The sequence below is a fragment of the Erithacus rubecula genome (assembly GCF_903797595.1).
Source record: "Erithacus rubecula genome assembly, chromosome: 3".
In the NCBI taxonomy this organism is placed as follows: domain Eukaryota; kingdom Metazoa; phylum Chordata; class Aves; order Passeriformes; family Muscicapidae; genus Erithacus; species Erithacus rubecula.
In genome coordinates this window covers 125,504,281-125,517,621 of record NC_136689.1, presented here as the reverse complement: position 1 = coordinate 125,517,621, position 13,341 = coordinate 125,504,281, and the positions used below count along the sequence as shown (strand labels likewise).

General features: G+C 42.8%; 1 protein-coding gene across 4 annotated transcripts in view; it reads right to left on the bottom strand.

Moving 5' to 3' along the window:
• Nucleotides 1-13,341, bottom strand: part of LOC306799292 (neural-cadherin-like) — a 52,439-nt gene that overhangs the window by 26,864 nt on the left and 12,234 nt on the right. For all 4 annotated transcript variants that reach the window (XM_079300087.1, XM_079300088.1, XM_079300089.1 and 1 more), the window contains exons 2-10: nucleotides 12,649-12,843; nucleotides 11,974-12,199; nucleotides 10,493-10,697; nucleotides 9,994-10,105; nucleotides 6,631-6,880; nucleotides 5,590-5,732; nucleotides 5,071-5,243; nucleotides 4,568-4,736; nucleotides 2,853-3,023 (exon numbers count right to left, since the gene is read on the bottom strand). In XM_079300087.1, the coding sequence (XP_079156213.1) occupies nucleotides 2,853-3,023; nucleotides 4,568-4,736; nucleotides 5,071-5,243; nucleotides 5,590-5,732; nucleotides 6,631-6,880; nucleotides 9,994-10,105; nucleotides 10,493-10,697; nucleotides 11,974-12,199; nucleotides 12,649-12,843 (1,644 nt within the window). The remainder of the gene's footprint in view (nucleotides 1-2,852; nucleotides 3,024-4,567; nucleotides 4,737-5,070; nucleotides 5,244-5,589; nucleotides 5,733-6,630; nucleotides 6,881-9,993; nucleotides 10,106-10,492; nucleotides 10,698-11,973; nucleotides 12,200-12,648; nucleotides 12,844-13,341) is intronic.

Below are 13,341 nucleotides of genomic sequence, written 5' to 3'. Positions count from 1 at the left end.
CTTCCACCGTCATCTTCATATTACGCTGATTTTTGGTCCAGCTCTTCCCTCTGTCCTCAGCCATCCAGTCCCAATTCCTCCTTCAAATAGCTATGTGTGCTTGCCTGATTGTGTTTTTGAGCTGTTTCCTTGTACTAAGGCTCCATCAGCTCAGTGTATAAAAACTGACAGTGGGAAGGCTGCTGCAGTTGGGTTTAGGCTACCTAGTCAGTCTGTTAATTTGTGTCTTGCTCAGAAACTATTTCATACCTTTGATGTCCCTTATATGTGTCTCCTGTAGTATTTTTGAGGTGGGATAATCAGAACTGCATGCTACTTATAGAGTGTTCATGTTTTCTGTTTTGGTTTTCTCCTTAAATGTCTACAGTCTGTAGTAGTAGAGTAGTACAACTTTAAACAACAGCAACCACTTGCTCCATGAACAATAATTTGAGATTTAATTGGCTTCACTCATCCCTGTGTCATTTAATTGTCCTGAGATTCTTGTCTTTGGTATGTCAGTAACAGACAAAGCTTATCTCACAAGAGATTGACCAGCACTAAGACAGATCAATGAAAATTGAATTAACTTCCAAAAATAATTGTAAAATACTCCTTTTTTGTGTTTATGCTTTTTTATGTGGGTGTGTCTGTGCCTGTGTTTATGCTATCTTTAACAGTCAAACTCTGTTAAATTGCATTGTAAGAAAATAAACAAAGTTACTTGGAAGGGTGGTACTCTCTCATTTCATGTGCTTTGCTTGTTGCTGACACAACTTTAATGTTTACTGTACCATCCCTACTACAGTTAAGCATTTCTTTAATGTCTATTTTGCAGACAGATGATAAGATGCATGGCTAAATCAGGAATTTGACCAACATCCTAGTGCTGAGAGTAAAGAACCAGCAGTTTCCAGGATGAATAGAAACCTATGACTAATGGCATTTGATCTGGTTAGGGGAGAAGCTATTTTTAATTCTGTGACGTTCAAGCATTGATTACTTATGTAGAGATGCTGGGAAAGTGCTAGGCATAACATGGCCTTGTTATCTGCAGTTTTGCCATCTCAAAAACCTGCCTTTGCTTCAGAACCTTTGCTGGTACCCTCTGCTCATGACTAAAGAAAAAAAATCTGCCTGTTCCTCAGAAGTGCTGAAGCCACCATAATTACAAATGAAACTTCTCAGCTTCACAGCTTTAAATCATGGGCAGTTTCACCTGAAGGGCATGTGTGATGGTAGAATAGAAAAGTTCATCTTTGCACAACCATTACTTCAGGGAGTTGTCTGCTGTGCTCAAAAATATTTCTCTATAAGCCATCTTCATTTTAATAAGGCATTGGTCACTGCTTTGCCCTCCATGACATTTTTACACAAGTGACAAAAAAACCCTCCAAAATGAAGTTGTTGGCAGATACAACATTTTTTTTTCATTTTCAAGTAATTATGCAAGGAAGGACCTGTTCCAGTCCAACAACTAGAGATTATGCTCATGACTTGTGGATGACAGTAAATGTAGAGAGTCCAAGTGTAATGAAATGCAGGATTCTAGTGGAGAAGCATCGAGTCAAATTAAACAAAAGACTGATGTAAAGCATATCATGTGGGGATGAAAAAGGGAATGTCACCAGGGCAAATGGGAAAATCTAGCTCAGCAGGACAGATACAGCAGGCATTGGCTCCCCGCCAAAGGCAGCCTAGAAACCAAGGATTTTGTGCTGTTTGACATAACATAAATGCCACTTCAGTCTATTCAAACAGAGGTGCTGTGCTACAGAGACACGGATGACAATGGTACTTCGAGTCAGGTTTGATGATTTCCCAACTAGGATGTCATGTTTTGTTTTGGGACACCAAATAAAAATTCAGTGTGGCAAAGAGCTGGACAGGAAAAGGCTGCAAAGAGAAGGGATTAGATCTGTCTCATCTGCAGGACTGAAGTATGTCCATGTTTTTAAGAGAACTGCAATACCTAAAGAGGACTGGCTAATTCTGTACATTTCCACTGATGTTGGGTTAAACAATAACTGGTTGTCTTGGGTTGCAATATAGGATGTGGCCAGAAATGTGTATTCTACCACCATCTGTTGAAGCCAGGTGGGACAGTGATTTCCTTATCTCTGTGGCACATACCATCTGCTAATGGGCCATTTTTAAAACCAGTTGGGGTAATCATCTTTATCTTTACCACAACCTATCCTTCCTCCCTGAAGATATCCTCTGCTGCTGAGCCATTGAGTCCCACTGTATGACTGATAAAATTACATCATCCCACTGAGAGATGCTCCAGGCAGGGGGAGGAGCCAAGCTTTTCTACCTAGATAAAAATGGAGATTTTGGACAGCAAGTTACCTTCTTTCCACCGGACTCCAAAGGAAAGCTGGACCTTTTCCACATCATCCCTGGACCTTCAGAGGAAAAACTGCACCTTCTACAGGAGCACTGCTTCAGCTGAACCACATCTGCCACTGCAGGAGGACTGTAGCCACCATTTATTGGGACTGCTACCAACACCCTGACTGACTGACAGGATGTCAGGTTGGATTCTGACTCTGTCAGGGTTGGGATTGTTCTTTGTAATATTGCATTTCTATTTTAATTTTCCTAGTAAAGAACTGTTATTCATAATTCCCATATCTTTGCCGGAGAGCCCCTTAATTTCAAAATTGTAATAATTTGGAGAGAGGAGGTTTACATTCTCCATTTCAAAGAGAAGCTTCTGCCTTTATCGGCAGACACCTGTCCTTCAAACCAGGGCACTGGTAAATGAAGGAAGGAACAAAGGAAGATTGGTCACCCAACAGGCTGACCACTGTTATGAGGAATAACCTTCTATCAGGATTGAGGGGGCAGTGGTGGTAAGCAGCACTCACACTGGTAGCGGCTGTTCTCAAAGGTGGGGTCGTTGTCGTTGAGGTCGGCGATGAGCACGGTGAGCTGGCACACGCCGATCAGCGGCTCCCGCGCCCGGTCCGTGGCAGTGACACACAGAGTGTGCTCCCGCTGCTCCTCCCGGTCGAAACTCCGCGTGGTGCTGATGGCCCCTGCAAACACAGACACCCCCTGTCCTGCGTGTCACCTCCTGCCACAGACCAGCATGGATTCACAGACAGGAATCTGCACTCTCCTGTGCAAAAGGAAGCTTTGACTGCATGCAACACAACCATGAAGCTCGATCCTCGCCAACCCTGTAATGCATGTCTTGGACCAGACCAACTCCAGCTCCTGTCTCTCCTCTCCTCACATGTCACCTTTTCCCTGCTGCCCTGATAAGAAGCTTAGTCTGAGTATCTTGCTATCTCATGGCTCATGGAACACAGAACTTTCTCCTTCTCATTGAAGGGCCTCCCTAGGTTTACTCCAGTCCAAGTATATAGTGGATAAATCAAACCATTTTCTCCAAATCTTCAGGTTTTCCTCCCTACTAATCATGTCTCTCCCTACCTCATCTATTTTATTCTTATCAGATTTCAAACTGGTCTTCTTGAGGCCACTTCTAGACATAGTTCTCTTACTCAGAGTTCTTCAGCTCTGTTGTAGTCCCTTCCAGTCTCCTGCACGGACCTAGACATAACAATTTCCCATTTTCCTATTTTTACTATAGAAACATCAACAACTATATAGCATCTTCATTTGAAATAAATAATATATTAAGACATTGTTCTACCCTGTTCTGGTAGAAGGGTTTTGCCAGCAGTGCACTGGATCTCCTATTTGTGCATGAGATGAGAAATAAATTGTGGCCACATTATTGGGAAGAATAAACTTAATCTGTAAAATTCACACTTTCTGCTCTGCATTTTTATAGCTACCCTTGATCCAAAAAGGAAGGTACATGATACTGAACACATTTTTATCTTCTTATTCAACTGGGGCTTGTTTCTCTATTTCATTTGTAGATAATATAAGAAGAATGTGGATCTGTTGGAGTGGATCCAGAGGAGAGACATGAAGATGATCAGAGGGTTGGAACACCTTTCCTGTGAAGACAGACTGAGTTGGGATTTTTCAGCCTGGAGAAAAGAAGGTTCCAGGGAGACCTTTCACCACCTTCCAGTACCTAAAGGTGGCCTACACAAGAGCTGGAGAGGGTCTATGGGCATGCAGTGATAGGACAAGGGGTAAAGGCTTTAAACTGAGGGAGAACAGGTTTAGATCAGGAAGAGATTCTTTACAGGTGAGACTGCCCAACACAGGTTGTCCAGGGAAGCTGTGGAAGCCTCATTTCTGGAAGTGTTCAAGGCCAGGTTGGATGGGGCATTGGGCAGCCTGGTCTAGTGGAAGGTGTCCCTGCCCACAGCAGAGGTGTTGGAAATCAACGATATTTCAGGTCTCTTCCAACCCAAACCATTCTATGCTACTATGATTTGAATCACTACAACTGTCATCTAATCTAATCTAATCTAATCTAATCTGCATGGCTATTTACATCCCCTGAGCATTTTCCAGTGTTTATGTTATAAACTGTCACACCTAACCCTGCAGTTACATGGTTAGCACAAGCCCACATGGACATAGGGATAGAGCAGCATTTTCATTACAACACCATTTCATTTTCACTTTTCCTCAGTAACCTGAAGCCACTGACCTGTGTCGGGGTCAATGCTGAAGCCCAGGGAAGCTCCATCTCGGTGCATGAGCCCATACTTCACCTCTCCATTGATGCCAAGGTCTGCATCATAGGCTTCCACCTGCAGCACATGCGTGCCTGGAGGCTGATTCTCCAGAACCCAGGTGCTGTCACTGTAGTAAGCGCACTAAAAATACACCCAAACATCCGACCCTAAATATTACACAGAGGCACGTGAATTGGCTGCACAGTGTCAATACTTTTTCCAGCAGGTTTGAGAAAAACTTCAAAGAAAATCACTACTATTACTTATGCACACAAAGAAATCAACCCTTAAGGGAAAGGAAGGAAAAAGGAGAATGAAGACTTTACACTTCCTCTATGAAGAGAGCTGACTGCTGTTCACTTACAAGTTCATTCTGCTCTATACACACAGACCCTTCAGCCCACCATAGCTATGGAGACTATTACCCCAGTTATAGCTTAGATGGGAAAAGAATCTCTGCAGAAAGACATCTTACCTCTCTAAAGACAGGCTTGTTGTTATTAATGTCATTAACTCCTACAACAACCTCAGCAAAACTGCTGAGAGGAGTGGGTCCCCCCGAGGCATTGTCATCTATGGCAGTGACATTCAGGGTGTACTGTGGCCCTTTCAGACTGGGTGGTGGGTTTCTCCGGAGTTTAATGATACCTGAATTTGGAAGAATTAAGTGTCATGTTAATTTACTGTGTAAACACACAAAATCAAGTGAGCATCACATTTCTCTGTCACTGTATTGCTGGCTCAGTTTGTATTTTGGTTGCAAAGCACAGGAACCTGTCATCTTACTCTGCACAACCTTGGACCAGGATCCCAAGTTTTGGCTGATAGTTGAAGAGCAACCATGACATCAAGGAAATACTCCTCACTGATACAAAACATTCCCATTTGTGGATTATGTAAATTTGGTATTTCTTACAGTTTTTGACATACAGGTGGAGCAGAGTCAATAGAGATTAGACAGCAAATAACTGTGTTCTTAACCCTCTTTCCTTACCTTTCTGGCTATCCAGCTCAAAGTTGCCCTCCTCATTGCCTCCTGTAATGAGATAAAGGAGCCCATCCCCATCAGGGTCCTCTGCCCGAACAGTGGCCACCAGGGTGCCAGGACCAGCATCCTCCGAAAGGAAAGTCCTGTAACTGATGACATAAGGGAGCAATGGCAGCAGAATAACCATGTTAACCATCAGCAAGATTATCAATTCATTATGAATGGTCTTTTAAAGCTTTGGGCATGCAACCATGGAATCTTAAATTAGTTTAAGATATGACTTAGATCTTATTTGTTCAACATAGGGTACTTATTTTAGGATTGTAATCCTGTACTTTTGATAGATGTAATTTTGAAGGATCCATTGGAAGATAACAATATGCACCATAATACACTGTACTGTAAACCAGGATCATATATCTCCTAAAGTTGAGAAAAAGGACTAGCATCTGCCTTGCAGTGTTTCTTGTGTCCCTGTATATTAATGGATACTACAAATCAGATACTACAGAGATGAGTGCAATGAAGTACTTAACCTTGTAAATAAATATATGTATGTTTTGTATTTAAAACATGTTCATACTTCAAAATTGTGCAAAGAATAGAAATTGTATTGACAAGGGACAGGAAAGAAAAAGGTGTCTTAACCAAGCAAGGGCTCATGAAATTAGCTTTCAATACAATCTGTTGATGCTAAATTTAGGTTTTAGTGTTTGCAAACTACCATATTTATTTGTCACCTATTTATACATGGAAAATCTCTGTGAGACCGAGGAGTCAACGCAGCCAAAATCATTCCCTGTATAGATAGGTCTTTGATTCATTCTGTTCTCTCTCTATAAAGTCAATATTCTGGTATCACAAATGATGTATTTTTTTAATACATGACCTAGAAATGAAAGTCCAAGTCCTAAAGCCTTTGTATATAGAAATTACCCTTCAATTTCACTGGTGCACCAAACAAGTGACCATTTAGCCAAGTGCTGCTAAGGTTACATGTATGAGCAGCCTATTTTAAAGCCAAGGCAGGTGCCCAAGGTGCCTTACACGGGCTGGGAGAAGACAGGAGCCTCGTCGTTGACGTTGGCCACTCGGATGCGCACGGACGCCGTCCCCGTCCGAGGGGGATGTCCTTTGTCCACAGCTATCACCACAAACTCGTACATGTGGTTCGCCCGCTCAAAGTTCAGCCTCTGGTTAGAATTGATGACCCCGTGACGTGTGATGGAAAAATCAGTGCTCTGGATGAAGTAAGAGATCTCAGCGTTGGAGCCGGAGTCGCAGTCTGTTGCGAGCACTGTTAGAGAACACATTTAACACAACAGTCATACTGCAAAGGAGGCTTGGTTATGCTGTTTCCCACCAAGCCAACTCTGCTTTTTTGCTAGCTTTTGAGAACAGGCTGTTTCATCCACAAAAGTTTTTTTTTTTTCTTTTTCTTTTTCTTTTTTTTTTTTTTTTGGTGGTTGGAGTCTGGGAACTTAGCAGGATGCCGGGAGTGAGAAATCAAAAGAATGCTTCCCTCTGCTCCAACCTGATCGCCGCCAGGTGAATTTGCAAGAGAGCTGTGACCCCAGAACTGCACAAAATGCTTTGTACAAATAGCAATCAGCACTGGTAATTAGCACACAATCAGTATACACATTGGTTGAACATTATCAGTCATAAATGGGTTCCTCGCTCTTTCCAGGAATGCTATGTTCAAATTTAATTAGCTCCCAGCTAGTTATATACTGTTTAATTACCTGGTGCTTCAAGGTATGAAGAGTGATTAAACATTCCTCCCTAGTAAGTGTTTATTGAGTGTGCTGAGTGTCCCATCTGCTCAGAAGCAGCAAACTGGCACAACAAAGACCTAGAGCCCACAGCACAGCATCAAAAGTGATTTTTAAGAGCAGAAGCTCACCTCTCCAATTACCTTGCAATTTTTCTCGCCTAACAATGAGGTTTCACATCATACCCACACTGGTAATGAACAAACTCCTTATTCTACCAATGGGATCCAGATGCAGCCACTGTGGGAGCACACAGCCTTCTGTAGGCAGAGCAGTGACTGCAGTGCATGGACATCCCAGCAAGCTGCTGCATCATCCACAGAGGGGTGGCAGAACCAACCCACCTCTATCAGAATATTAACTCAAAACAGGAAAGGAGCAGAGAATGATTTCAAATGCACACTGAAGAGCTGTTCTACTTAGTTGCAAAAAATTTCAACTACAGCTGCCTGTGTAAAGTTACTCATCTTTGTTTACAAGGATATTTAGACTGGCTGAACATTTTGTTTAAAATCTCTCCAAATCCTGCTGTGACTAGACATTTGTGTATGTTACAAACTACAAAATCAAGGGTTTTAGAGTTAATCACTCTCTTGCTGCACTAACAGACAAAATATATTAAAAACTCAAGAAAGACTAAAATGACAGTGATTTAAATCTGTCAAATATAGTGGTTAAATATTGTTTTTAGAAATGCAGGATGTCAAAAACTTATTTGATTGGAAAAATCCTGATTTAATCTACAGTCATTAGTGAGCCCTTGTAACCACTCACAAAAACACATTCTATGCTTAACGATACACTTCTTTCCCCCAGATGTTTTCTGGCAAATAAGGAATGTGGCTCTCACATGTACATGACAGAAACATGCCTTACTTCCCAATAGCAACTGAGAATTCTATTCTTCTCCATTTCATTCCATCCTGGAAAGTGATGTGCATTGCAAAGGATATTTTAAGGATCATATGCCAAACAAGCAGCTCTGTGCGGGCTTTGCACGTGTTCTGAACTAGCTTATTCAACCTAATTCTGGTTCAAAAGCTGACTGAGCTGCCAGCCACAGCTCCAAGCCTTCCTCTGCTGGCACAGTGAGGCAGCTGAAGGCTGAGAGCCCTTTGAGAGCACCCTCTGTGCTTCAGACTTCGACTGTGCTAAAATAAAAGCAGCTGATAACTGAAACCTACATCTGCATCATCCACAGTTTTAACAAAAGCATATATCACACTACCTTTTGCACTGTCACCAGCAGCTACAGGCATACCCAGAATGGCAAAAGCTGTCTCTTATTTGCATTTATTTTTGTCTGTGGGTCATTCTGAGGCTGCAATATCCCACCCCTTGAGGAACTACAATGAGGGTAAGAGCTGTTTGTCTTTTTTTTTTTTCTGAGATTCTTGCTTTGGCAGCCAGAGTTAGTAGCACAGGTCCCATTCTGCACAAGGTGCAGCTTCTTTGCAGCCACTAACAACCCTGCTCAGCCCTTCCCCAGCAGGTGAGTATTTTCCACTCATTTCCACTGACTGTCACTATACTTCCAACTCACACTTTCTTTTCTAAGATGCCTCTTTCTCTTGAAATGTACCCCATGTGGCAAGAAACAACATGGGATGCAATTGCACAGCTTTGACATTCTGCCTGCTTTGGACATGGGGTATTCATTTTTTCCCCCACAAGTAGAATTTTGACAAGCTTTACAAAGTCCTCTGGACAGAAGAACAGTGATCTCTTTAAGGAAAATCACATGCTTAGGAATTTTAGGATTTGGTTATTCTGACCAATTTCTTTCTTCCCAAAAGCAATTAAATCTAAAATTAAGTATGACAAGCTCTGAACTCTCTTAGCAAATGTTTAGAGAAAGCAGGCCCTCCTTACACAGGGAAGTTAAGCTTCTTATCACCTCTGCAACCTGCAGAGTTCAGCTCCAGCTTTGGGAAATTTACATTTTTATCTTTTTGCTTGTCTTTTTGCAAGTCTTGCTTTGGCAAATACTTCTCAAGGCTCATATCCCCTAAATAATTTTATCAGGATACTGTTTTAGCCTCTAAAAATGTCATCTGTGCACTCAGGGTGCACACAAGTGACACATGGCCATGTTAAAAACAACAAACATGGGATGTTTGGCCACAGTCATAAATGTAAATTCACATGCTTTCAAAAGATTTTTCCTTTAACACTTTGCAAGTCAGTTATATAGCATTAATGCTGTATATAATACATATATATGTATATGTGTATAGATAATATGCATATATAATGCTATTTGACAAAACTTGCTGCCCATTTTAAAAAGACCTTAAGAAGAGAAAAACTAATTGCAGCTGCTTCTGGGATACAAAAAGATTCCCAAGATGAACTAAAAGACAGCTACAACATTTAAAGGAAACTAAGCCACTTCCCATCAGCTTCTTTAACTGTCCTTGGACACCACAGGATCTCTCCTTGAGCACAATACAGTGATCCTCATGTGGAGACACTCACAACTCTGCTTCCAGGAAACCTAAAAGTCATCCACAGACTGCCAGGAAAGCTGCATCCACATCTGTGGAAGAGAGCATTTCCTCATGGCCAGAACATGGAAAGTAACAAACTAGCAGGCCTGTGGCAGAACTGAAAGGAATCCTTGGATGGTCCCCACCTTGCAGAAGAGATGTCCCAACAGGAATGGTTTCGGGAACGTTGTCTCTGCTGTAGATGGAGCGCTGGAATTCGGGAGAACAGTCATTTTCATCAGTGATATGGACCATGACCTGAGGAGAAAGGACACACTGAGAATGGATTTTAGCTTCAACACTGCTAAAAGAGCACCTCCTTTGGGACACTGCAGTGGCACTCAGTGCTTTTGCTGCTGTCCCACCCTTACACCCCTGATGCCATTTTTCTCACACTATCCCTGTAACACAGAGAAGTATTTTCTCCTCCACTCCCCAGATGGGAGCAAATCCAAAATGTAATAACAAGAGGTATTTGCAGAGCCTAGGTGTGAACCCAGGTCAGATGCCAGATTTCTGCCTGTTCTACAAGTCCTCCTCCCAGCCCAGCATCCTCACAGTGTACTGGGCTACCCATGTGTGTAACCTGGAGCAATCCTAGCAAGGATTGCAGACCATGGGTAGGATGTGAAGAGATTCAGGTACCTCAGTCACAGTGCTGAGGGTGCTCTCAGCTTCCATGGCTCTCAGCAGCAGCTGGTAGAGGTGGTGCTCGCTCTCGTAGTCCACGGGGTGGGTCAGGCTGAGCTCCCCACTCTCCTGCCTCACCCGGAACAGCCCGGAGGGGTTTGTCAGGAGACTGTAGGAAAGAGGCTGGCTCTGGAAGGAAACAGCCTCAACAACTGCTACTCTGCAAAGAACAGAGAACAACATTTGCTTCAAAACAGTAACAACCAAAGCTGTGCCCTCAGCAGCTGGAGGAGGAGGATAGGATGAGGAAAGGTGTCTCGCTCACTCTGTCAATGCTTGGCTCAGCTTTGTGTTCAGACTAGAAACCCCTTTTGCTACAGGGAGCACATCTACCTTCTCTCACCAAACTCATTCACTGACATAGCAGTGCTGAAATAACAACCCATTTCAATCCCTACTAACACTAAAGTGTCTTTTTCTTCCCTATTTTAGCCTTTTAAATGCATGACCGTGGTTATTGGTTTACCCCCAGTTTCTCAGTTATTCCCAAGTAATTGACCGACTATACTTCTGAGTTTCTCTGTAGTTGTATATTCAGAAAAGAAAAGGGCTCAGACATGGATGAGAAACCCATGGAGCACAGGGCTTTCCAGATCCTGCTGTTCACCTTGGCAGGACATAAAGGAATGTTTGCCTCCCTACTGTGACTTATGTTTTGAAGCTCCACCTCTCACACCAGTCTTTCACCAGCATAATACACTTTTAGCTCATCTCACTAAAAGCTCCTGGGAAGTAGAGAAATTTCCCTCCTCCTTCTCATTCAGTCTCTCTTAAGGATTAGTGGCACATCTCCAGCAATTTTTCCTAGGTCATCAGTTTATTTTGAGGTTTCCTGCTCCTTAGGGGCCTTATGGCACTGTTCCACCTGCTCCTTAAAGCCCATTCTGCTCTCAAGTAGCTGAACAGTGACAATAAACTCAGAACCAGCTTAAGAGCATCTCCCCACTGTGACTTGGCTTAGCTATTTTTCATGTAACACCAGAGCCCCTTGAAGATTGAGCTTTATCTATTTGTGCTCCACACTGCTGCTGTTATCTCAAGAGTCTGGCAATGACTAGTTTTCCTAGAAATTTAAATACAAGTCAAACAGAACACAAACTACTCCAGATCTGGTCAGTTAAAAGATTATTTTTCAAGCATTTGTTTAAATCACCAGGAGATGCATAACCAGTAGTTTGGCTGTTCTAATTTATGATGCAATGCACTAAGACCCCAAAAGCATTAAAATAATTAATGATTCATGCCCCACTGGAGACTCTGAAACATCAGAAAAGGTGTAATTTCTTTTAGAAAATACAACATTAATTTTAAAGTGTAATAGGCAAATGCATATGTGTAGCCCTGAGAAGCAAAACCACAAAAGTTTCACTCTACTGTGCTCTGTGAAACTCCTCTCAGACTGCAGGGAGGGAGTCACCTAACCAAGCACAACTCACTTTTCTCCTGCTGGAGTGTTTTCAGGGACAAACACGCTGTAGGACATGTTGGTGAACTGTGGAGGTCGGGAGCCTGCCAGGATGGAAATGGAGGCATAGGGGCTCTTGTTGCCATACTCATCAGAGGCTTCCACAGTAACCACATACTCCTTGTTCCACGTCAAAGGCAAGCCAGTGGTCATGATGATGCCAGTGTCCTTATCCACCCGGAATCGCTCCTCACCACCTACCAACATATGCACAAAGCTGCTCTGAGACAAGCCCACAGCAGGAACATTTGCACCTTCCCCTTTTCAAGGTAAGCTATCCTCAATTCATCCACCCACGTCCTTGGATGAACTTCTTTTCACCTTTCCAGTTGTTCACCTTGTCTTTCACTCACACTGTTTTGTTGACCAGTGCAGTGCAAAAGAGACAACAATGAGTAAGAAATGGAGCCTTCAGTTAACAGTAATGCTGCCATCAATCTCAAAATAAGCAAAGAAAATGGCAACAAGAAAGACTCCCATCCACATAACTTTTACTTACAGCACTTCCAGCTTCTGCTTGCTGTACTTGCTGTATCTTTAAGGATTCCCCAAGGGAAAAATCTACCAACTAAATTACAAAACGGGAACTTGGTAAGAAACACCTGCAACTAAACAGAATTCTACCCTTTTCCCAGAGCAGCCCCACCTTCAAGGAGTGTGTAAGTGATGCCAGCAGAGGTGTTTCCATGGCTGCTGGAGCGTGCCACCAGCTGGTACACCAGAGTGCCCTTGCGCGCATCGGGGTCGACGCGCGCCAGGAACGGGAACGGGTGCATGGCCCAGGACAGCAGCTCCTCCTCCGGGGCCACCAGTGTCACCTGGCACAGGTACCAGTCATCATCTGCAAAAGGCACAGGGGTTCTAGACAGCTGGGTCACAAACCTCAGCCAGGAGTGTTAACACCTTATCCATTAGTATCTGGAAACACTGAGAAGGAAGCGTCCGCTGCAAAGGACATGTACAGATCTCATCACAGTATTTTGACCTCTAGGGAGACCTATATTTGAATTCACAGAAAATTACTAATAGATGCTAAAGGATATATGGGCTTCTTGAAGAAATTTTCCTAAGCACATTCGTGTTCTAAAAGTGGCCTTAAGATTTGACTTCAAATTAAAATGAATGTGTTATTGAATGTAGAGAATAAATTTGAATAAAAACAGAAACTAAATGCAGAAAGGGTGTTATGTAGAAAGGTATATAGGAGAAATGCACGTTTTCTGCCTGTTAAAATATGATCACATTCTTCAACAAACTGCACTGAGGTTGCAGGTCTGTGGAGGGCTACACCACTACAAAATGAAACACCCACCCAGGTGTGTGTGTGTGTCTCATACAG